Source organism: Rutilus rutilus (genome assembly GCF_951802725.1).
Source record: "Rutilus rutilus genome assembly, chromosome: 24".
Taxonomy (NCBI): domain Eukaryota; kingdom Metazoa; phylum Chordata; class Actinopteri; order Cypriniformes; family Leuciscidae; genus Rutilus; species Rutilus rutilus.
The window spans coordinates 18,310,349-18,337,420 of record NC_140228.1 but is presented as its reverse complement, the minus strand read 5'-3'; the positions used below and the strand labels follow the sequence as shown (position 1 = coordinate 18,337,420).

Sequence of the window (27,072 nt, the reverse complement as noted above, 5' to 3'; positions counted from 1 at the left end):
CCTGGTGTGTGTGTGTGTACTGGAGAGGTATGACACCTGCTCTATTCAGATGCACTGAAGCACACTGACATCTCTCACCATACCCTGAGTGTGTGTCGCCTCTGTGTGTGCCCGTGCATCTGAGCGTTTGAATATTGAGTTATTGGAAGGCACAAAAAAAAAAAAAACGATAGCACATACAGGCCATAAACTGCTAGGATTTCTTTAATCTTTTTCATGGACTTAGTGTGTTTTTATCCATCCATCTAGTAATCTGCGTCTGTTCTCCTCCACTACATTTCTGAGTTCTGATATCTTTTTGAACCATTTGTTTTCCATTAAAGACCATTTTAGATTATGTGTGTGTGTGTCAGAAAGGCCTGTTTCATATCAGCTAACTACTTCCTGTAGAGAGGAAGAGAGACAAATAAAGGGTGCATAAGAGAGAGAGAGAGAGAAGAGAGTATTCATTTCTTGTTCCGCTCACATGGTAGTAATCATTGCCTTCTGTAAATCATATCATAAGAAAACGTTTGTGTGTGTGTGTGTGTTTGTGTGTGTGTGAGAGAGAGTGTGTGTGTGTGTTCATGTTCATAGTTAAATGTAACTATGGCAGACGGTTTTACAGCAGATTCTTTTCACATCTCTGAGTCATTATCAGTCCCCAAAACATATCTGGACACAGTATTGTTCATGTTCATATGATGATCTAAACTTGAGAGGAGTACAGACTTCATACATACATACACTGATATCAGTTTACAGAAGTCCTACTACGACTGGAACGTTTGTAACAGCCATCCAATCAGGCTGAATCTGGATATTCCGTGTATGTATGAGACAGTCTGTGATCAGAGTGGGCTTGACGTTTGAGGCTGAAACTAACCTATGGTGCACTCAGTGCTTTACATATTAACTAAAGCTATCAATAGACATGAGAACACCCACACACACACTCATGCTGCTAGCAGGGGTGGGCCGCATGGTAAAGCCACTAGGACCACCACAGCACCAAAAACTCCACAGGGTGTGACAGGGAAGACACCAGGGTCAGAAGTCGACTTTAGTTTTATTAAAAGACAATATGTACTTTAAAGAGCAAATTTACCCGTATGATGTTTTTTTTAATCTAATTCTTTCCCATATCTATCTATCTATCTATCTATCTATCTATCTATCTATCTATCTATCTATCTATCTATCTATCTATCTATCTATCTATCTATCTATCTATCTATCTATCTATCTATCTATCTATCTATCTATCTATCTATCTCTGTCTGTCTGTCTGTCTGTCTGTCTGTCAACCTATCTATCTATCTATCTATCTATCTATCTATCTATCTATCTATCTATCTATCTATCTATCTATCTATCTATCTATCTATCTATCTATCTATCTATCTATCTATCTATGTCCGTCCATCCGTCCCTCTGTCTGTCTATCTATGACAAGTGTTGGAGATCAACAGTTTGTCAATATGTGTTATCAAACATGTCTGACTACATGTTGTACTGCACCTCCCTAGAGCTAAAAAAAAGTCAGGCGTAAGTGGTTTGGGCCACAGCCACAGGGGAAGACAACTCATTCCTTAATTCCCTTCGTTCCTACTGCACAAAAGAGTGTATGACACGCTAAATGAGTCTCTGCATACAGTTCAAGGGCTCTGACTTCAGCAGGAAACAAGAGCAGACCTGTGCTAGGAGAGCTGTCTGTGTGTGCGTGTGTGTGTGTGTGTGTCGGTGTTTTACAGCTGTATTCCCTCTCAGTTACAAAGGCATGCTTCAGCAAAGTCCAAATACCGGCGACCTGTGCGAGTGTGTGTGGGTTATGTGTGTCCCTCTCTCACTGTCTAGGAATCTGCTGCCCTCAACTCCTCAACGCTGGCAGTTACCAGCCACAACCTCCAATATCTTTAAAATATGTGGGAAGAACAAAACACTTAACTTGGTTAAGGTATTTATCTGAGAAAATAATTAGGGTTAAGATGTCCCTAGGCCAGACATCACTTTTGGCCACTACTGTACATGAGCAGCAACCCAGTGCTCAACGCATCATCCAGTGCTACTCACATGGGAAAGTTTGATGTTAGCATGTTGCTAAACTAACAACACAACACTCTAAGATAGTAAAACAGTCCAATATTAAATTCCAAATTGTAATACTTATCAATATTGAACAAAAATAACTTGTATACTAACTAACATTTCAATGTTAGTATGTAGTTAATCTAACAATGCAATACTCTAAAAACAGAAATGTAGAAATGCTGGGTAAAATAGTCGATTTTAAACAAAATCTTTTTTTTTTACATAACATAACTGAATGAAATATATTTAAAAACAGTGTTTCGACGTCAACACATTGCTAAGCTAACAACAATACTCTAATTATTGGGTAAAATGGTCTATTTTCCAGGTTTACCAAAAGCATTGGCTCAATTCTCAAATTAGACTTTTTTTCTCTCAAAACAACAAGTTCAGATCTCCTAACAATTAGTTTCTTGGTCACATCAGATTTGAATTTCTTATTGATGTGTTGCGTTTTGAAAGAATAAGTACAATTGTCTACAATTTGCACAATGACTAAATGCACATGGCTTGTTGATCAAAACCGATGAGTTGATTCTCAGTGAAACTGTCAAGCTCTTCAACACTTCTAAACATTCTTTCATTGTGTGAGCCATCACATGCAAAATGATCCAGTCAGTGATCAAAATCTGCCAGACATGATATATTCCATAAATATTAAGATGTGACAATTGCACTTACTTTTTAGAGAATGTTAAGACTGTTTTGAAAAATGTGTGAGTGAGAAAAACGTGTTGAGAGTATGTCTGAGATGCCTCAAAACGCTGTCTCTATAGATAGTTCACTGGGGTTTTTAAGCAGAGCAACTGACTCTGAACATAACTGACCTTCTGTAAAACTACTGTTTACACACAGTATGCGTATGTGTGTGTAACATTTGTTCTGGCATTTGATCTGTACTCTTGGGCAGTAATTTAGCTACGAGATGTGGATTTTACGATGCTTTGGCTGGACCTATAGCTGAACTTTAAGGGGAAAACACACAGAGACTGAACATCTAATGGCCCTTTCACTCTACCTCCTCCTGGCGTTATGTCCCTCCCTCTCACAGGGTGCTAAAACAGTGACATCTGAGGGTGCGCGAGTCAGAGAAAGCAAAAGAAAGCGAGCGAGAGAGAGAGAGGTAAGACAGGGGGTCGATATTTGACCATGCCTGTGACCCAGCAGCCTGCCTTGCTTCATAATGGGCACAGCAACAGATGGCGGTGCACGAACACACAGACACACTCGCATACACACAGAGCAGCTGTCTCTCTGCCTCCCACTCCTTTACCCTTTCAGAAGGCCCCAGTGTCCAAACCACCATGATAGGGACAGCTGTGTGTGTGAAATAGAGAACGGGAGGGTCTTTGTCACAGGAACATGTGCTTGAAATGACATCTCTCTCTCTCTTTCACTTTCTTTTCTCTCTCTTCTTACAGCTTCCATTTTTTCAGAAGCTTCAATAGTCATTATCCTCACATCTGTAATGTTTTCAATGACTTTGTCTTGTTTATATGAGCACATGATTGGAGATAAAGGCTGGAGATGTAATGGAATATGCTGCTACTGGGGTGTGTGTGTGTGTGTGTGTGTGTGTGTGTGTGTGAGAGAGAGAGCGAGTGAGTGTAGATAAACTTACCTACTCTCCTCTTCTACTTGAATGCCGACAGACTGAAACTTGCAGTGCACTTCTGATTGGCTGGATTCCTCAGGACCGTCAACCTTAACACAGACACACACAAACACACACACACACATTCAATATGGAGGCTGGGTGTCTACAGTACATTTTGAATTGTTATTGTTAAATGTACTGCTGTACATTTGTTGTTGTTTGTACTTATGTGAATATTTTAGTACCAAATGATGTAGGTGTAAAGCAAGAAGTGATTAGAAATGTGCAAATTGTACACTTTATTGATGCATACTCAATAATCAGATAATGTACTGCAGATAAAAATGCTGTGTTCCCAAACTTAGTACGCTGCCTACCTAAACAGCATATTTGGGCATCATAGCATGTAAAATACAGGCGCATACTCAATAACTAGAGAATACACTGCAGACAACGGATGTGCTCATAAAAACGCTCATAAAAGTATGCTGCCTATCAAGACAGCATTCACTGGGTATCACAGTGTATACTACATAGATGGCTACTCAATAATCAGAGAATATACTGCTGATTATTAATGACTAGACAGCATTTATGGACATAGTGTACACTGTCTTAGAGCATACTATATAATTCTAGTATATACTGTAAATAATGCCTGGCTGAATTTGAAATAGCATACTGGCATACTAATCTTAAATTTTTTGCCAAATCTTTGTGTGATTTACAAAGTCTTGTAAACACTGCTGTGCTTAAGCTCATATTTTATTCTCTGTTTTGTGTTTTCTTTGTAAGTTTAGTATTGCTAGCCTGTAACCCTATAGGCAACGCAGATGTGATTGTGTGTGGCCAACCTGTATCCCTATGGACAGGCACTTCCTGAGGGCGTCTTTCTTAGCGTCCTGTGCGATGCGTGTTACGCTGGTGGCGCTGGCTGTGGTGATGGTGATGGTGCTGTTGGTCACATGCTGGCTGGCTGGGCCGTGGACTTGAGCGTTCGCTGCCTCAATGGCTGCCGTCAGGGCCTTCATGCTATCGATGCTCTCAGTGGAGTTGCTGAGGCCCGACTGGACTGCTGCTAAGGCCCGGTTTGCAGGGCCAGCACCGGTGAGCTCATTGTAGGCATCCTGTGCTGATTCTGTGCTGCTCTGAGCTGTTATAGAGATGTATGGTCTGGTGGGTGTTGACCTGGGTGGGACCGGGGGCGGAGTTTTCTTGTAGGTTGTTATACATGATGATACTGTGGAGTGGGAGGAAGTGATAGGTTACTAAGTGACACAACTAGGTAGCGCATTCATCAATTGACAATTTAGTTAAATGTATTTAATAGTCAAAATATAACAAGATAATAATCGCAGGTTCATGATCTGAAAATGGACAAAAAGACGTGGAAGTAAATTTAGAGTACCATGGACATATTTGAAGTACTATAGAGAACAATCCAATAGAATACAAGCACGGCAGAGATGAGTAGAATACAGCAAAACAGAGTCAAGTTCAGTGACGTTGATGGGATTAGAATAAAGTTGCATACAGCAAAAAAGAGTAGAACAACATTGGGAAGAAGAGAATAAAGTACAGTATAACAGAGTCAAATAAAGTTGAGAAGATTAGAATTAAGTAAACAGAATAGAGTAGACTGGCATACAATAGTATAGAGTTAAAGTAAAACAGAATTCAGTAACGTAGAACATAATAAAGTTGAGTAAAGTAAACACAGTTGAATAACTGCAGAGTTAAGCAGGAATAAATTACTGTAGAATAAATTAGAACAAAGTTTAGTGAAGTACATTAGAGTACAATGAAGTTGAGCCGAGGAGAACAAAGTAGAATAATGTAGTGTATAGCAGAAAAGAGTAGAACAAGGTTGAGTAAAAGAGAATAAAGTACAGTGGAGTAGCAAAATATAATAGAGTAGAGCATAAGAAAGTTGAGAAGAATAGCCTAAAGTAACCTAAAATATAATAGAATGGGGTTGAGTAGAGTTTGAATAGAGTAGAGAATAAAGTACAATAAAACGTTTTGTACAGTAGAATAGACTGGCGTATAATAGTATAAGGTAAGAGTAGAATATCATTTACTAAAGTAGAGCAGAGTAAAGATAAGTAGAATACAGTAGAATTACACTTTTGAACGGAGTACAACAGAGTTGAGTGGGAGAGAACAGAGTGAAGTAGAGTAGAATATAATACAATAGAGTTGCATAAAACAGAATAGCGAATAGAAGTTTAGTATAAAAACAAATAGAGCACATTAGAATAGAATAAAGCATAAAAAAGTATAAGAATGCTAGGTAAGCATTTTTTGGTCAGAGTGTAGTAGTGTGCAGTAAGGTAGAGCATGCTTAGAGTACAGCACTGTAGAGTTGCAGAGTAAAACTACAAAAAGAGTTTGGCATTACTGTCCCAATCATCCATCTATTTCTGCTCTCTCTGTTCTTCCTGCCTGTATTGCTTAGAATAGCACAGCTGCTGGAGAAGACTAAACACTCTGTGTGTGTGTGTGTGTGTGTGTGTGTGTGTGTGTGTGTGTGTGTGTGTGTGTGTGTGTGTGTGTGTGTGTGTGTGTGTGTGTTTGTGTGCATATGTGTGTGCGTGTGTGTGCGTGTATGTGTGCGTACGTATGTGTGTGCGTGTGTGTGTGCGAGTGTGTGTGTGTGTGTGTGTGTGCTCAGAGACTAAACAGTGGCAGTCCATTTTCTTACAGCTCCCTCATTTCCTGCTTTTGGCAGGAGCAGGTTAGCGCAGGCCCAGGCCCAGACACACACATACACACACACACACACACACATCACTCCTGGACACATGAAGGGAGCGGATTAGATCGGAAGATCTCTCTTTTGCTTTATGACATCTGAGTGTACGAGAGTGCGTGTGTCTGTTTTAGATTATAGCACTGTAAGAAGATCATGCTCTGTGTTTTAACAGCTCTCTCTCTCTCTCTCTCTCTCTCTCTCTCACACACACACACACACACACACACACACACACAGAAGGGATGTGGAACAGGTTTGTGACTGCTCCGTGTCTGAATCTATGTAAACTGGGTCACAGTGCATGCGGAAAGTAGGCCAGGCTTTCTCTTTAAACTATTACAGCAACCGAGCCGGGCACTGTGTGTGCTTGTTCTCACCTGTGTGTATGAGCCTGTGTCACGTGTCAAGCATGTATGTGTGTGTTCTCTGACCCACCCAGTCCTGTGGTTTATTTCTAAAGCCTTTCCTCTCTCGCTCGCTCTCTCTTTCTATGTGACAAAGGCAAACCACAGGTCAAATAGCCCAAAACATCCAGCCACCTGGAGCCCTTTAAAATACAGATGTGAGTTTCCAAGCTAAAAACAGTCTGGATTTTTTTTAATCTTATCACACAATAGTAATAGCCTTGAGAATCTCATTACCAAATATAAATATTCTTCCTGTCTTTGTTTAAATAGATGAATACAAATATAAATGTAAACTATGTAAAACATAGGGTAAAATGCACACTACTGTGCCAAAGTTTGGGTTATAATATTTTAAAATGCTTTCATAAGAAATCACATATGCTCATAATGAGTTTATCTGATCCACAATACAGTGACATATTATTATAATTTAATTATAATTCTAAAATGCAATTCATTATTGTGATGGAAAAGCTTAATGATTTTTATACTGTACAAACTGTATATTCTGTCGCCTAACCCTAAACCTACCCATCACAGAAAACTTTCTGCATTTTCATATTTTCAGGAAACAGCACTTAGAGTGATTTATAAGCTGTTTTCCTAATGGGGAACAAAAAATGTCCTCACAAGGACAAGGATTTTGGATAATGCCATCCTTGTGGGGACATTTTGTCCCCATAACGTAGGGTTTACCAGGACACACACACACACACACACACTGACACACACTGACACACACACACATGCCCCTTCTGCACAAAAGCATGCCAGGAAGGTCAATGGGTTGTCTGGACTCCACAAAGTGAAGAGGAAGTCAGTTGCCAGAGAGCTGTCAAAGTCTTTTTAGAGGCCAAAACGTCTCAAAAATAGTGTTTTTCTAACATGGGCAACCACAGTATGATATATTCTCTAACACCAGATGTGTAGGACATCTCCCAAACGACTTTATTTTCACCTACACGTGTACACACACACACGCACACAAAAAAGGCAGCGAATAAAAACAAGTCATGCCATGTTAGCGGCATTACTGACTACCTCACAGTTTCCACGGATACACTTTGATGTTTGGATCATGGAAGCGTCACGCCTCCAAAACCACACACACACACACACACACACACGCACACGCTCTCAAGGCCATCGTGTTTATCCAACAGTTGGGAAGTGGAGTGTGATAGAGAATTCCTGAACTCCAGCAGGCAGGAACGGAGAAAGAAAAACTCCCCGAAATGCTTTCGTCCAACTTTCTCTCAACAAAGTGGTCTTAACATCTGCCGCTTGTCTAACACAATCCGAGCGCTGCTGCAAACAAATGCAGCAACTAATTCTGGGGATTGGGATTGGAGTTAAACTCTCTGAAAGTTCAGATCAAATCTGAGAGCGAGTGATGCGAAAACTAAACCGCACGCATGCATGCTAGCTTCGAAGCAATTCAGCCTGTTGGTTGAACATTAATTGGCTGCGTTCTTGGCCGATAAAGTATTTCTCGTTTCAAAAGAGTGAAAGAATGAGCGAGAGGTTAAAGAGGAGGAGGAGAGGGACTCTGTGAATGACAAAACCCCTTTTGGCCCCCGGCCCACAAACTCCTCTTTGTGAGGCACTTCAAACGAGCGGCCGACGGAGGAGTGTGAATGGTGGATCTCCTGGCTAAAAAACACACTACCCCCCGCCCGGGCCAGCGCTGTATCAAAGACGTCCCCTGCTCAACCCCCTTCACTGCCCCCCCCCACCACCCTATCATCCATTCATTCCTTCTTTTCGGCCCCTGCCCGGAGAAACTCCCCTTTCAGCCTCATGCTTCATTAGGAGGGGAGATTGAACGCACCTCTGGGCATTATGACGTCTGGACGCGGACGAGTCCGACGTGAGTGTGTGTGTGCGCTTGTGTGGAAGCGACAAAAACCATAAAACTTATTCAAACAGGTTAGTTGGGCTCCCTCTAGCAGATGCCAAGGGAATTATCACAAAACACAAAGCGCTATAAAGCCAGAGGAGGGGCCACAGTGTGTTTTTGTGTGTGTGTGTGTGTGTGTGTGTGTAAGCAGGCCAGGGTGCAGAATGACAGTTCGGCCCAGCTGCCGTGTGTTTAGAAAAGGGCTGGTCACCGTTCGTCTTTCTCTCTGTCCCTTGCTCCCTTTTTCCAAAGCCAGCTGGAGTCCTTTGTGATAGTGTAGCCGTGGAAACAAGGAGGAACATGAAATCCGTGGCCTTTCTATAAAACAGCGTGTGCGTGTAAAAAAAACACAAAGATAGAGATAAAAACAGATCAGCCAGTATTGAGCAAAAAAAAAAGCACTTTTTTTGGGGGGGAAAATGCAGCGCTGACTGCTAACTGTAAACTGTGTGAGTGGATGTGTTTACTAACAGTGTGCCTGACCTACTTTTGCTTGTTCTAAGTTCATACACATGGCCAGTTTCCCCGCAGCTGTCAATCAGTGACAAACACACCCATGCACGCTTACAAACAAACACACACGCATGCGCTAATACTCGGCCGACAGGTGACACATTAAGTGTCATAATCATAGTTCAAAGAAGGAATAAAACACAGACTAGACGGTTTATGGCAGTTCAGTTAGGTAAGTGTGAGATTATATATATGTGCCGTGGTTTATAAATGAAATAAAATGAATAAAATAAATAAAATAAATAAAATAAATAAAATAAATAAATAGAATAAAATAAAATAAAATAAATTAAATCTGAATGCATTATTCAATTTATAATTTGATTAAATAATTAATTTTTTTTTAAAAATATTTAAAAAAATTATTATTAAAAAATTATAAAAAAAAACAAATACAAATAATTCAAATAAATTTGAATGCTAAATAATAAAACAAAATAAATAGCATTTTCTTTCTGAATGTACAAATGCACAAATAAAATAAAACATTTTATTTTCTAAATGCAAAGGTAATGAGCTTTGAAACCTTAACTTTACTCTTCAAAGTTAACGGGAGTAGGTATCTGCAGGGGTGCAAGATCTTAACTCAGGTGATGAATATCTTTCTCTCAAGTCTGTAAAGACAGACATGCCCTGGAGGAGGACAAGAGAGGCAGGGATGAATGAGGGGAAAGAGAGAGAGAGAGACACACACACACACACACAGTAAAAGAGGATGAGATTAGTTTTAGCGGCCCATTTGCTTTAGTTCCTGTCAAGCATTCCTGACACCAGTCAAAGTGAGAACACACACACACAGACACCAAAACCATTCGGATACACAAAGACACAATAAAACCGCGAGACACATTTAACTTGACAAAAGTCTAAAATTATAATTTAATACACACGCACACTCCTGACACGCAAATGATCTCTGCCTTTACACTCCCTAATCAGTCTACATACCTGTCTGATTACACATTACATCTGCTTGACGGCTCACCAAGTGTGAGTGTTTGTGTGTTTGTATAAGGATAGATGCATCCTGCATTGCTCTCTTCCAGGAATGACAGGAAGATACACACTCATATGTACTTAGCTATCTAAATATGAGACACACAATAGAATAAATACTAAAAAAGCGAATTATATTTAGTAAATCAAAGACCAAACACACACACACACACACACACACACACACATATATATATATAATTACTAAAGAAATAATTTAATAAATTAAATTGGTTTACTAATTATATATACTGTACATACATTTAATAAATTAAATTGGTTTACTAATTATATATACTGTACATACATTATACATTAAGAATAATTATCTTTATTCTTAAATACTTACCCAATACTAAATATTCATATATATTTTCATACTAAAATATTTATATTTATTTAGTAAATATAGTAATTAAGTAATTAATTTAGTAATTATGTTTAAAAGAAATGTAAAATATTATATAAATGGAGTAATATTTATATATTATACATATATATAATATTATATGTTAATTTATTGTTAAATAATTATGTAATTATTATTATTAAATGTTTTAAGAAATATTTGAAATGTATTTTGAATATATGTAATTACTTAAACATAACTAATTTATATATTATTTAAAAAATAGATAGATAGATAGATAGATAGATAGATAGATAGATAGATAGATAGATAGAGATAGATAGATAGATAGATAGATAGATATATAGATAGATTAGATAGATAGATAAAAAGCTATTTAAGTAGCCTAGCTATGGAATGTATGAACTTAGTGTGTGTTTGTGTTCATTTGAAGGTCTTTAGGTCGAGATCTTGTACATCTCAAGAGGTCAGAGGCCTGACACTCCTGCATTTACATCTAAATACAAAGGAATGTGGTCAAGAGTTCACACCCCGACTTATATATGCAGCACACCCAACACGCAACTCATGAGATGAGCCATGAATTAATTAAAATAAGTGAACTGTCACCTGAGCAACAGTACTGGTTTTAATCTAACCAACTTTCCGGCGGACTAACCACCCTAATAATTACCTTTAACTCACCTATCTCTATTTCCTTCTCTCTTTCCTCATACTCCCCATCTCTCCCTCTGCGGTCTGTTCTCTTTATGCTTTGTGTCTCCAGGTTTGACCTCTGACCCCTGGTATCCTGTGAGAGGTGGGGGGGATGGGGAAAGAACCCGCTTGTGTGTGGCGGAGAAATGTGTGTAGTTTTTGTGAAGAGTGTGTTAGTGCTGGTTTAGGGTTATTCCGAGATTGAAGTGGTCTTTAGGAGACTTAAGAGACCCCCGACACTCACACGCACACACACACACACACACACATACAGGGGGTTGGGGGTGAGTGGGCAAGAATGCAAGGAACAAACGAGGAGCCCAGCAGGAGTGCAGGAATGCAATGCATTGTGTTACAAAGACTTCCTAAACTACTAAAGTAGAACCTCACACACACACACACACACACACACACATACACCTCTTCCCATAAACTCATAGAGTCAATCCAAATGGCATGTTGTAATTTTTGGCTTTTTATAAATGCATGTTTTGAGACTTCAGCGCCAAAGTGATATATGCCATTAAAGGACCCTCCCAAAACATTTGGGGGCAAAAAAACACACACGCACAGACACACAGAGGACCCTTTCTGAAAGAGTAGAGACGGTCTGTAATTAAGGTTTGCCCCACCCTCGCAGTGAAAACCTAAACCATTCAACATACTCTCTCCCTCTCACACACACACACACAGAGGAGAGGAGAGGAGAGGAGAGGAGAGGAGAGGAGAGGAGAGGAGAGGAGAGGAGAGGAGAAGAGAAGAGAAGAGAAGAGAAGAGAAGAGAAGAGAAGAGAAGAGAAGAGAGAAATAGACAGGAGTTTCCTGTGACAGGATCATGTCAACAACCGCACTTCCTTTCTGTGTGGCCTGAATCAAAGCATAGCGATTCTCAAAGAGAGGCCGTTAAGTTGTAATTACGTAAAGTGCACGGTCATCAAACAGTCAAGAGAACTCAGATGCAAAAACCCCAAAACAGACTCAGATGCCACTAGTTTCTGAAAAAAAAAGAAAAAAGTCTTCTTCTAATAGTCAGTGTGTTTTTGTAACACTAAAAAGCATGTTAAATCAGGTAATGAACAGATAATTGACAGACCACATTCCGCTAGATTTTCCAAGTGAACAGACTTAAAGGGAGAGTTCACCCAAAAATGAAAATCCCGTCATCATTTACTCACCCTCAAGTTGTTCCAAATCTGTAGGAATTTCTTTCTTCTGCTGAACACAAAAGAAGGTATTTTGAAGAATGTGGGTAATTAAACAGTTGACGGAAGCCATTGACTTCCATAGTATTTTCCGACTACATTATAGAAGTCAATGGGGACCGTCAGCTGTTTATTTACCGACATTCTTCAAAATATCTTCTTTTATGTTCCTGGAGGGTGAGGAAAAATTATGATTTTTGGGTGAACTATCCCTTTAAGGCTCCAGCATGTGTCAGAATGTTTCATTGTGTGCCTATCGCCACCTACAGGATGAAAATAAAAGTGTTGAAATGTTGAAGCTGACACCACATTTATTTTAGTCTTCAGTGTCACATGATCCTTCAGAAATCGTTCTAATATGCTGATTTGGTTTACCAATTTTCAAAACAGTCATATTTTTGACAGACATTTTATTATATTTATTAATGCCTTGACAGTCTTTTGACCAACTTAATGCATCCATGCATAATCCTCTCATATACATACAAAATAATGTATAATAAGAAATATACAGGCCTATCTGCTTTTTGACATTTATCATAGAATAAAAATGTTATTTTGAAATTGAGGAAATAAGCCATGATATTATTTGCTTCCCTGATCAGACCAATGCAAGTAATTAAAAAAAAAAATATATATATATATATATTTTAAGATAAAATAATACTCTTACATACATATTCGGGACTAAAATGTACATTTCAGTAATGTGTGTGTGTGTGTGTGTGTGTGTGTGTGTGAAACTGAATCAGAAATGCATTAGATCATCTCCTCTGTAATGTCTATTAAAAGGTAAGCTTCAGGTCATAGATTTAGAGGAGGGATTCATATGAAAGCTTGAAGATTATGCGTGTTTGTGTATTTTTCTGCATGCCCACACTAGTAGAGCATTTCAGACAGTGTGTTCATTATTTCGCTTTCTCACTGACACCCTCTTTCATGTCTCTTTCTCTCACATACACATACATACTTACACGGGCTGATTAACTCCGGGAAGGAAGAGGAAATCATATAAATCTTAGAGCTTTGAGACATGATGTTTAAGTATAAATCAGCACAGCACCTTTCATGGTGAGTGAGGGGAGTGCCTGAAAGGAAATGATTATTTGTGCGGCTGAGAGAGAGAAAGAGAGCGAGACTGAGGAAGGGAGGGAGGGAGAGAGAGGATGAAAAGTAGCAAGACTGTTTAACTGAAATGTCTAACTGAGTGATTTGTGAAGTCTGGAAAGATGGGCTGTCCACACACACACACATACACACACACACAACTCAATTTCTCAACGCAAAACTATCACCCTTAATCATTTATGCTACAATATGAGTATGCAGCACAAAAAAAATGTGCGAAAAATACACTATGTACACTACTTCACATTACTTTTGTAAAATTACATCTAAGCGCGTAGATCATGTGACCAGTGTTGTTGTTTATCTAAAACTAAAACTATTAAAAATCATTTTCATTAATTGAAATAAAACTAAAATACCAAAATATACAAATATTACATGAATGTAACTCAAAGTAGTGTTGCTTTCGTCAACGAAAATTATGACGAAATATTGTCGTCAACGAACCGTTATCACCTGACGAAAACGAGACGAGACGAGACGTAAATGCTGGTCATGTGACGATGACTAAAATACATGTATAATGCAATATCGTTGACGAATAAAAACGAGACTAAATGTGGTTTACAAAATAAAAATTATGCTAAAATGTCTCTTCATTTTCGTTGACCAAAACGAGACGAGACGAAATGTTATAACGTCACGACGAATGAGAGAGTTGTGCGTGAACCCATAGTTTCACACGCGCGGGTGATTTTTAGTTTCACTTTCTCTGGCAGCGCAATCTCAAACAGCCTAATATTTCGCCCTTGTGGAGGATAAAATTCGCTCTTCAGACCAATTTACATCAAGTAGAAAACACGAAGATATCATGAAGAGATCGATGGTCTCTTTCCTGCTCGTGTCCCACATCCCTCTCAGAGCGCAGAGTGTATATCACGCGTCTTTGTGTGGAAATATAAAACGAGTTTTTTTTTTTTTTTTTAAATAACCCCCAAGGTAGTTGGTCCATTACCACGGTGGTAAAAAAAAACTGCCACCGTCACAGCCCTAAATATACTAATAAGATAACCTTGTTTGAAATTCTATATTGACTGGGTTAAATAGAATTGCATTACTAAAAAGAGACTAAAATACAATTTTCATTGACTAAAACTAGACTAAAATGTCATCAGTTTTCGTCGACTAAAACTAGACTAAAATGTCATCAGTTTTCGTTGACTAAAACTAGACTAAAATGTCATCAGTTTTCGTCGACTAAAACTTGACTAGACTAAAAAGAGTATGAACGTGACTAAAACTAATAAAAACTAAAACGACAGCTTGACACAAAGACTAGACTAAAACTAAAATTAAAACAGGCCGCCAAAAACAACACTAACTCAAAGTAAACAAAAAATTTGAAATTCAGCCTCGGCAACTAACTGAAATTAAAGTACTAAAATTATTAAGACTATTATTGAAATAAAAATACATTAAAGCTGAACATTAAAAATATTAAAAAACGATTAAAATGACAAAAGTACACAACAGAATTGCTTAAACTCAAACTAAATAAAAGTTAATTAAAAATAATAGATGCTATAATAGCATTTAAATAATACTAAAACAACACTGAAAGTGGAATTGGATTAGAATACTATTATATATTTTTTTTAATTATTGTTTTAGACTATATTGTGAACTGCATCATCCACTGAAATGATTCACACATATATTCTTATGTACACTTATAAAAATAAAGATTCTTTATGGGCATCGATAGAACCATAGGACCTTTTCATGGCACAAAAGTTAGGCTACTTTATGGTGGAAAAAGGTTCTACAGATTATTAAAACGTGCTTAAGCAAGAGAGAAAAAAATGGTTCTTTTTAAGAGAATCTAAAAACTCCTTTTTGGAGTGTAGGGAGTAGGCCTATTTGATTTCAAACACGTGCTTTTCTCCATTCTCTCTCTCTCTGTACTACACTGCCCTCGTGTGCTCAAAATCTGCACTGTTCATTAACAACACAATATGCATTTTCAACGGGTTTATTTAGGCTACTTGTATTACAATTATATTAAATGTATGAAATGTATACACAATCTCTAAATGTATGTCTTTTCAGAAAATCAGCTTTGAGTTAAAAAATATTGATTTGTCTCTTACAAAGGACTTTTATTACTTTTTTGGATCAATATGAGAGTCATCAGGCTCTGTGTAATGAGAATATAATCGATAATGTTGAGATCATATCTAAGTGAGTCTGTATTGATCGACTGGAGGGCCTGTTTATGATATCACTGCTGCCATCTTTGGCATTCTGAGTCTCTGTTACAATCTCTCCTTTTAGACAGGACGACATCGAAATGAGCACCGCATGCACTCAGGTCTATTTTGGTCTTCCGGTTTGAATTTCCACAGCATGAAGGTACAATCTTACGGATTTATGAATGAACCACTTGTTTTAAAATCTTCCCGGTCTACTGACATTTGTTATGACATCCGCTTCAAACATTATAATGCTCATGATAACTTTCGTTAAAGGTAGGGTAGGCAATATTCAGAGAAGCTAGCAATAGCAAGTTAGCTTTGAAAGCATGAGATCCCACCCTCCCTTCAGAGCGCCTCCAGAGCCACATCTCCTTCAAAACACATGAACGCATACAGCAGGGAGCAAACAAGCGTCACGAGAGATGGCATTAAACTACCTCATGTCTCGAAACACATAACACTACAATAATAATGAACTTAAACAACCTAAAGAACACTGACCTATACCACCAATTATAACATCACAGGGTTCCATCTCATCCAAATTACAGTTGTTAAGGTGTGAACGAAGTATAAGCTTGTTGTTTTGGTTCAGGAGGAACTGTAAAAGGCGTCTGCTGTTTCGGTTTCGGTTGCGGTGTTCGGTGACTGAGGTCTGTCTCTAATTCTGCATAGCATGAAGCGCGCTGATGACGTGTGATGTTATCAGGATGTGAAGAGACTTTCAACCAGCATAACAAGAAAATGTTTCTGGAACAAATCGCCTACCCTGCCTTTAACTCTACAATAATAAATCTACTTCGCCAGATAATTACTCTTTGACAGCGATGCCATAGGATATACAGAGCTACCGCAAAAACAGAAGTTCAAACACAAAATTCACAAAGTTTCTCTGACGCAAAGACTGCATCAAAACAAGTCAAAACAACAGCAATCTCTAATAAAAAAAAGATTAAATAAAAACAAAACAAAACAAAAAGAGGAGAAAATTTGATTTAATCAAATTACATCTCATCCTCTTTTCCCCAGATCAACAGTTTAAATGAATTAGTTGCCGTGGAAACGGCAGCATCCTCTTTCTGGCAACGAATGTTTTTCTCAGGTCACATTTTTTTTCTATTACACTGCAGACATCTTGACCCTTAATAACAACAACACAATGTCATAAAGTTTTTTCTACTGGGCAATCACTCAAGTTAGATGTTAAACGAGTCTGAACTGGAAATAGCCTACACACACACACCGGCAACAGCTTTTATTTATAGAGACCAGCATGCGGCCGTCACAGGATACCTAGACCATTTGAAATGAATGGGATCTCTCAGACTCAGAATTGAAACTTGGATGGTTGAGCCATGTGGGCTCTCGCATGAAAAATACACCCATGCATGCTGACCCAGTTTGCTGGCCAGGTTTTAGGAGAACTACACCTCAACTTTTGGGATAATTTCCACCAGCATGGAAAAAAAGTGAAATCACACATAAAAGGGGAACGCAATAACAAGCAAATGGTCTCACCTCTCTGAGTTTCTTTGTTTATGTATACTGTATATTTTTGAGCCCTGCCTGACACCTGCTCCCTAATATCACATATGACATACCAAAATAGACAGATGCTGGACAGAGTTCAGTATCTCTCCCTCCCTCAAACATACACAACAAAGCCATCATTACAATTTTGTATTGATAAATAGATATTTTTTATATTTTGTTTATTTATTAACAGGCTATTTCATGATTAGAATTAAAATCTGTTTATTTTATATGACCATTATATTATTAATATTATATCGTTAATCGTTATTATTATTATTTATTTAAATGTCTATTTAAAAAAATGTTTATGTCTAGTTCTTAAGTAGCTAACCGATTCATAGACTAATAATCAGCTTATAAACTGGATGTTAACTCGCATCAGTCCATTGCACTGTGAGTAAGCAAAATGTCCATTTAGTTGTGCATCACCTCAGTCAATACAATACAAACAAACGGAGAGAGAGAGAGAGAGAGAGAGAGAGAGAGAGAGAGAGAGAGAGAGAGAGAGAGAGAGAGAGTCTACTCACAGAGGCGGCGGATCCAGGAGTCACACATACCCTGTAATTTTCGGTAAACGGTAACCGGAGAGAGAACGAGAGAGAACAGCTCCTGAATGAATCTTCGGGATCTAGTGATAAACTCCAGCTTGGCTCTGAATGGAAGCTATAATGACGCTGCAGTGAGTTAACGCTCGCGCTCGGTGGATCGAGCTGCTAGTTCAGTTACGGGCGGGTACGGGACCGGCCCACACCGTCACATCCGTTAGACACCGATTCCCGTACCGGCCAAACATGAATGAGCCTGCGGGACTTCCCACCACACTGAACTGACTAACCTCATATGAGCTCAATTATGTGAAATAAAACTAAAAATCCTTCACAAAATAAATATAAGGGGAAAGGGGGATTTAAAAAAAGTCGTATCTAGGGTATCGTTACCGTCATCTCAATAAAAACAATAGTGAATTGTGTTTTAGATGAAAATTACTGAAATTTAGATGAAAATACTGCATGAATCGTGTATCAATCCACGCACAGTCATCTTATGTCAACTACCAACTTAAACTTTAAATGTATATCTTTATTAGTAAAGTTAAAATGAACTAAAATTTAAGATTTGGTGTAAATATTTTCTTTTGTGTTCAACAGAAGAAAGAAACCCGTACAGGTTTGGAACATGAGGGCGAGTAAATTATGACAGAATTGTAATTTTTGGGTGAACTATCCCTTTAAAACATGCATTTTTATGTAGCATTAAATAACAGTCAGAGTGTGTGCTCGAGCCCGCCCTCGTGTGGTTGGACAAAGAACAGTAACATTTTCATCTCCCTCATTCTCCTCAGACTTCGACAAGAACTGAGCCTCACTCTGTGTTTCTGCAGGTTTTAATATAAGTGTAATTCCATATAGCCTTGCTCCCACTGTAATTCCATGCTTCTAAAATGAAACCTTTCATAGAAAACAATTTGAACATTAACATAATGGTGACACTATTTGATTTGAAAATAAACGTGATTGATTTAGAAATAAACATGTTTTGTCCGGCTTTAGGCTTTCCAGCAGTGAGGACCTTCAAATGTCCTCAGAAGCTGCTATTTGATGTTTCATTGGATTTTAAATAGAAATATAGTCAAATCTACACACACACACACTAACTCACTTTTTTTAATTAAAGTCAATTGATAACTTTTTACAGTGCATGTTGTGTTTTCATGTTTTATGGGGACTTTCCATAGACATAATGATTTTTATACGATCCCCTTACACAAACCCTACCCCAAAACATACCCAGAAAACTTTCAACATTTTTATATTTTCAAAAAACATCACTTACTATGATTTATAAGCTGTTTTCCTCATGGGGACCAAAAATGTCCCCACAAGGACAAGGATTTCAGATATCGCCATCTTTGTACACACTGCCACACACACACACACACACGTAAAGAGGATATCAATGATAAGTATTTTTCTAAAATATCCTGTTTTTATGGATCAGGTGAAGCTTGATTTAGATTTCTGTGAGAAATATTATGTCAGAACTTTATATTCTTTTTGGTCTGAATAAGTTTAACAAGACAGTAAGAGTCTGTATGACAGATTCAATAACTACAGCTATTTCAATATGTCACCAAATAGCAATCTGATGTAGCCTATAGTAACAAAAGAATGCAATTAGGCTTTGGGGGGAAACGTGTTACTAACAAATGTAAAGACATTCATAATGTTACAAAAGATGTCTATTTCAACAAAATGCTGTTCTTTTGAGATTTCTCTTCTTAAAAGAATTCTGAAAAAAAAAAAAAAGAGCATCACAGTTTCCACAAAAATGTCCCTGTCTCTGAAGAAACTTGTTTAATGTCAGTGATGAATCAGATCAGGAATGGTGGGATCTATCATCTCTCTAGACCTTAGAGCGCTCACAAGTGCTCATCTGGGGCTGGAGCTTCGGCATGAAAGCTTTATATCCCATTACCCCAGAGAGAGAAGCACACAGAGAAAGGGAGAGATGTTGATGCACACAAAAAGAGAAACTCTCAGACAGACGGGGAGTTCTAATCCTTTAATGCCATGGAAATGACATTTAGATCAAAGCTGCTAAAAGGACAAATGTGATACGCACATCTGTGAGTGTGTCTGTAACTTGGAATATTGGACAGCTGTAAAACTCTGATTTACTTTCTGGTTACCATTTTATTAATTTTTTTACAACACTTACTTATCGTTCACATCCTTAAATCTTATTGGTCGTTTGTTTACAGAGAGCAAGCTATCTTTTAATTCTTGTGAAATCCATTTTATTTTTTCACAAACTGTGCTTTATGATTCAACAATTGATGATTGAACACAAATTCATCATCAAAACTGGTCCAATAAAAAATGAATTCATAAACGTGAACATTTTAATAATTTTTTTAAAATGTAAGCAAAGGAAAATATAGCAATTAATAAAAACATAGCATTTTATTTTTTTGCTGCACAACAGAACTTGTATACTGTATTATTAAAAAAATGGATGAAAAAAATATCTGGGTTGTGTGATATTCCTTACAAGAAAAATAACAACAAAAGTAATAATATTAATAATACTGATATATGTTATGCTTTAATAATTTTATTTTTAGTAACAACTAAACTATAACACATACACAGAATAAACTCATTACTACATACGCTCAAGAGATTTATCCTTTCAGTGAACACTGAAGTTTTTTTTTTTTTGTCCTTTTAGCTCCCTATGACCGATTTCTTCTGTGACAATAAGTCAATAATGTGTGTTTTTGTGTAGTCACAGAGCCGGAGGAAAAACTTCGGTTGTGCTTGTGTTTCATTTAGTGTACATCTATATAAAACATTTTGGTTGTTTGTTTTCATTTTGCTTCTGGTCATGTGTTCAGCCAATGACTCCTCATGAAGGCCGTTCACATTGACAGTGATTTAATCGCTGGAGGTCGGCGAGCTACTGTACTTTTTGTTTTGTTTTTGTTGTTCTGCATGATGAGGTGGATCATGTGATCACCACTGTTTGCACTCTCACATCACTATTCATTTGCATAACGTTTCAAACCCAAAAGTGGCATAGAAGTTGCTTAACGTTTCGTCACCGACAGTGTCATGCTGACTCAAATCTCCAACTCTCATTGAAAATAAATGGATTCTCTCTCTCTCTCGCTCTCGCTCTCTCTCTCCACTCTTCACTCTACAGGAGCAAAACAGTGGAGTAAGGGGCTCTTCCCTTTTAGTCGAAAACGTCAGACGTATTCGACGTCGACTGAATGGGATCACGCTAGGGAGCCTATCTTCTTCTAGCACGCTTAAACGAGCCAATGCGCGCAATGGCGACGTGAATTGCATCGCTTCGGAGCCGATCGTTCTTCACGTCAATGTCTCTGAAGAGTGTTGTTATATTACAACAAGCAAGTGTGTCGGTGCTTCTTCTAGGAAGACTCTCCCAGCTGCTGGTGATTCTACAGCGCGAGTGCAGCGGTGATCACGAGCTTTGAGCTCTCAACTGCTGTTTTAACAGCATCAAATTTCTATGTTTGTTGACGGCTGGTTAGAGGGCAGAAAAGTGAGTGCTTCACTGTTTCAGTTCACTGTTCAGTGTTGCCGCAGTCATTCCCCTGTGTGCTCCGGCACTGGTGATGGATCCCATTTCCTGAAAGAGCAACACGGGTGCGTTTGCGTCTTTTTCAAGATGCCTTTCCACCCGTGCGTTTCTGGATGCGATCGTTCCCTGTCCCCCCATATGGACGGTCACAATGGTTGTATCACGTGTTTGTAATATATATGTGTATATAATGTATGTGTATATATGCAGCACGTTGAAGCAGCTTTTGTGGATAGTTTATGTTCTCATTGGCAGGATATGACTATCGCGGAGTTGAGATTGACTCTCCTTCATGCGTGAAGCTGGAGTCCCCATTACCACGCCGGGCCCGCTACGGTGCCGTGTGGGATGGGTGATCAGAGGATCATAGTGAGGCTTCCCCGCCCGTTTACCAATCCCTGTGGGCTCCTCACTCCTCTATCACATCGCAGGCGGTGGAGCCCCATTGAGCGCGCTGGTCCCTCTGTAATGGACCGACCAGCCGTTTCATTCGGGGCCTCTCCAGGGGACAGGATGCCGATTGCAGCATCGGAGGGTGAGCTGACCTCTGGAAATGATAGCTGCATTATCTCCCTCTGGGAGTGTAACGTTGCCCGAGCCAGATCCAGTAACATCAGCTATGCTGAATCGGGCCGCCGAGGCTGTCGGGCTCGACTGGAATCTTCCACCGTGTACCGAACAGTCTTGGCTGGATGATTGGTATCTCGGGATGGGCCGCGCTGGTTCCTCCAATGGAGCGGACTGGCACGACACAGATGCACCTGTGTCCGGCGGCCGCTGCTTTTTGGATGCGGCCCCTCGTCTCCCCCCTAAGACCCGTTCCGACGGGCAGAGCTTACAAAGCCTGTGGGCAAGCCGCCTCCTCTTGCATGCCATGGCGCTGCTTATCAGGCCAGGACACTCATGGACATGCACGAGGGTAGTCCAGACCGTGCGCTCATAGGTGAGCTCCGCACCACATCTGACCTCGCCCTCCGGGGCACGAGTGCCGTGGCGTGCGTGATCGGTCTGGCGATGTCCACGTTAGTGGTCCAGGAGCACCTTCGTTGGCTCAGCCTGGTTCTGTGGTGGATGCGGATGGATGGTTCGGTTCCTGGTCTCCCCAATTTCCCAGGTTGGGCTGGTCGGCGATGCGATGGAGAACTGCGCCCAGCAGTTTTCTGCCGCCCAAGCGCAGGCGGAGGCCATTCGGCACATCCTGCCCCGGCGGCCCGCTGCTGCCACCCCGCCTCCGGTGGCAGTTCCTTCGCCTGCTCGTTGCCGAGGGTGTTCCCCTGTAGCTGCTCTGCTGGGCCTCCGCAGCAGCCTCCAGCCAGGCCTCAGCATAGAGCCGACCGCAGTAGGGACACCCAGCAGTAGGGCCGCTCAGGGATGGAGGAAGTTGCTTGGAGTGGGTCATCCACTCCCTCCCCCCGGATGAGGGCCGGGTGGAGTCTTTGTTTGTGTGCGTGTCTGTTCCACAGTCAGGTAAGTGTTGCACCGCACACTCAGATCCCGCTTTGGGCCGCCTTCGGGCCTCTCGAGCTGGATCCCTGTCCTCCACCTCACTGCCCCACCTCGGGTACGTCTGTGGTTCCCTGGCCCCTGGTCCGGTTTTGTCAAAGTCTAAAACGCTTCCAACCGATGCCCAGCCTAGCCCCATTCGGTACCTTCAGACCCGGCTTGCGATTCATTTTGCCCAGGCTCAGTGATATTCATCATACCAAGGTGTTGAGCAGAAATGCTCCTAAAAGATTTTTTTAGTGAGATCCAGCACACCTAGGTGTTGAGCAGAGCTCCTGTCCTGTGTGTGTGCCGCAGTCCTACTGGCGAAGGACATGTGCTAGCCGTTCCCTCCAGCCGGTATGGAGTTTGGCTTCAAAACCCGTACTTCATTGTACCCTTATTATGTGGGGGGTTACGACCATCTTGGTTCTGTACCAACTGATACAGGCGCTTTTTCAAAAGCCTCCGTTCACTTGTAAACACAGAGTTGCATTTTCAATGCCCCGTACCCAAGCTTGGTCTGCAGCGTTCGACCTGAAAGACGTGTACTTCAGATCTCTATCCTTCCGCTCCATAGGCTTACTGTGTTCTTGCGTTCAAAGATACGAAGTATCAATACATAGTGCTCCCCTTCGAGTGCTCCATAGCCAGTTGGGTCTTCAGGTCAACTGGGAAAGAGTAATCTCGCCCAAATGCCGAGTATCTCTTTTCTAGTATGGAGGTGGTCTCGGTCTAGCGCATCTCTCAAGTGAGGTGTGCCAGCTCAGTGCTATTTAGAAGTAAGAAAGGGTCCCACTGAAACTTTCAGAGGCTCCTGGGGCATATGGCAGATGCAGCCGCACGGCTTCCTCCATATGGAGACCGCTTCAGCACTGGCTTGACGACCTAGTCCCGAGGTGGCCGTGGCAGAGCGACACGCTCCGTGTAAGAAAATAAACACCCTGGCCTATCGCCAAACCCTCAGCCCATAAGCAGACCTTTGTTTCCCCGGGCTAGTGGCTCCTGGAACAAGTGTCCTCCAAATGTTGGCTGAGGGGCCACGTATAAAGGGCATGCAGTAACAGAGCTCTGGGAGCCCTCTGACTGCATTGGCATTCGTTGCCTCGAGTTGCTTACAGTCCCTTGCTTCGAGACACCGCTGCTCAGCGAGCTTGTACTGTTCTGACAAAATTGCGACCATCGAGCTGCGCTCCCCTTGCATGTTGCAACTCGCCCGCCACCTCCTCCTTGGAGTCAGAAGCTTTTAAGGTCGCTTTATTTTTGCTGGCCTGCTCAATCGTGCCGCTCACAAGCCTCACGACAGCCTCCGGTCCAGATACAGTGGAGACTCCATCCCCAGCTGGCCAGCTGTTTCGGACCACTTCGGGGCCGCACAGCCACGTCTGTTGCCCCTCCGGACTCGTCCTATGCCAGTTGTTTCTTCTCTTGTCTGAGTGGATATCCCTCGACAAAGACTCTGGCCACAGCTGGCCCTGGGCCCCGCAGAAATGCGTTCCCCAGTGAGCCTTCTTGCACTATGGTGCTAAAATCAGGAAGAGATGGAACAGGTTTTGTTAGTTGCCCCTCACTGGCCCAACCAACCTCCTCTCAACAGCCTTCCTGACACCTTTCTCTGAGCACATTCTTAGGGATGGGGCACGATGGCACCTGCGTCTAGACCGGGGAAAGTTCCAGGTCTGGTTCTAGTAAGAACGGGATGCAGAGGTTCTGGTCTACCGCAAGAATTGTTATGCAGTAGAGACCATCACTTCTGTGAGCACCCTCTAGAAAGACGCTTGCTCCTCTAATAGAAGTCGAACCTGTTCGTTGAATTGAGTCTTCTCTCCGTGAGGAGATCCCGAAGGTGTTCGATCACTTCAGTAATCCCTTTTAAAAAAACTGCTTGTGGTTGGAGTGAGGGCTGTCCCCTCCACCTCAAAATGTTGTGGCTTCTACATTGGCGCACATCATGAGGCAGTGGATTCAAATCCAAGCGGAGTGCGATTTGGTCGTCAGGTCCCTGAGGTGAGCAAGGAGATATATCCGCCTTGCGTCCCCTCCTTACCCTCTTGGGTCTTTTTATCTGGTGCTACTGCACTGCAGAGACCGCCCCTGTGCCATCGCAGGCAGTGGGTTAAAAAATTCTGTTTTTTAAGAAACAGTTCTCCTGCTCGCATGGTCTCCACTAGAGGGTAGGGACTTGCTAGCTTTTGGTCAACGAGTTATGCCTGGAATTTGGGCCGGCTAACTCTCACAAGTTGAGACCCCGGTCTGAATGTGTGCCCAAGGTTCCTACCTCTCCTATGGGACCAGGTGGTGAGCTTGCAAGCGCTGCCCCGGAGGAGGCAGACCCAGCCCTGGCTTTTCTCTGTCCGTCTGCCTCAGTGCGGTTATACGTGATCAGAATACAAAGCCTAGACCTTAGACCAGCTCTATCTGTTATGGAAACCAGCAGAAGGGAAGGCTGTTTCCAAGCAGAGGTTGGCCCACTTCAAAGTGGTTGCCTTCGTCTTGGTGAGAAGTCCCAAGTTTGCTCCAGTTGAGTTCCCTCTTACTGAACCCTGTGGAGTTCCTCCATACCCCTTGGCACCGGACGTGGTGGAGCGTCCGAAGCCAGGCCTATCACTCGTATGCACTGGTGGAACCTGTGTTAGGCTGGGTCCATATGTTGTGATCCTACGGCGATCCCATATGTGCATTATTCCACGGTACAGGTCCCTGCGGTGACCTCGTGTCTTCCCTCACTGTTGGTTGATCCTCCCCTCTGTTATAAGCTGGAGTTATCCCAGTGACATTCCATATGTTGTACTGCCCGGTCATCCGCCCAGTCCATATGTGTATCCCCCACGTTACCTCCCTTCGGGCAGGATGTGGTTTCCGCAGTGTCCCTTTCTTCCTTGTCAGGGTACGCTTTCCCAGTGGTCCTGTGGAACAGCAGTCGACTTCCCTGGCCTAAGCCTCACCCTTCTCCGCCTCAGAGTTGCAGGGGGACTTGAGGCTTTTACCCAGGCCCTGGAAGGTGGCAGCTCTAATGGCGTTTTCCAGGGTTAAAGATCCCATTCAGTCGACGTCGACTACGTCTGAAGGAGGGAACGGAGGACGTAGTCCCTTTGCCACTATAGCTGGACCACCGCTGACTCTTTGAGTTACGCTCGGCTCCTCAGCGAAAAACAGATGGTGTATGCATCCGCTTCCGTATTTATACCCGTCTCGCGGGGCGGATCGCGTGATGCAATTCACGTCGCCATTGCGCGCATTGGCTCGTTCAAGCATGCTCGAAGAAGATAGGCTCCCTAGCGTGATCCCATTCAGTCGACGTCGACTACGTCCTCTGTTCCCTCCTTCAGGGAACGATGGGTTGCATACGCAACCAGGACGTTTACATGACACCGTTTTCAACTAAAAACGCAAAACTTTTTAGGCGTTTTGGCCATTCATTTACACGCTAACAGCATTTTGGGGGCTTTTGAAAAACTTTTGAAAATGAGATTCAAAGTGCAGTGACACCGATACTGTTATTGAATTCACGTAAACTACAAAAACGAGAATTTGTGAAAACAAAGACATGCACATGCGTATTTTGAGTTCAGTGGATTATTCAATTATTAATAATTAATATACAACTTTTAGTGACAAATAAAAGAAACAAAGAATTGTGTGTTGTATACATAATTATTCTTAAAGCAATGTAAAAAAAAAAAGAGAAGAAGCAAAAGCTTTAACAAGACTTGGTATTATTTCAAAAGTTTGGGGTCAGTAATATTTTTTGAAAAGAAATGAATGCTTTTATTCAGCAAGGATACATTAAGTGCATCAAAATTGACAGTAAAGGCTTTTACATTAATACATATAATTATATGTATCACGGTTTCAAAAAAACTATTAAGCAGCATAACTGTTTTCTCAATGATTTCTGAAGGATCATGTGACACCGAAGACTGGAGTAATGATGCTGAAAATTCAGCTTTGCATCACAGGAATAAATTACATTTTAAAAAATATTTAAATAGAAAACAGTTATTTTAAATTTGTAATAATATTTCATAATATTACTGTTTTATTTTTATCAAATAAATGCAGCTGTGGTGAGCAAAAGATTCTTCTTTCAAAAACATTCCATAGAATGCAAAAAA

At 40.9% G+C, this 27,072-nt stretch overlaps 1 protein-coding gene across 9 annotated transcripts in view; it reads right to left on the bottom strand.

Moving 5' to 3' along the window:
* Positions 1–27,072, bottom strand: part of dlgap1b (discs, large homolog-associated protein 1b) — a 143,759-nt gene that overhangs the window by 8,991 nt on the left and 107,696 nt on the right. For all 9 annotated transcript variants that reach the window (XM_084399643.1, XM_084399648.1, XM_084399646.1 and 6 more), the window contains 2 exons: positions 4,522–4,907; positions 3,692–3,774 (listed from right to left, as the gene is read on the bottom strand). In XM_084399643.1, coding sequence (XP_084255769.1) covers positions 3,692–3,774; positions 4,522–4,907 — 469 coding nt within the window. The remainder of the gene's footprint in view (positions 1–3,691; positions 3,775–4,521; positions 4,908–27,072) is intronic.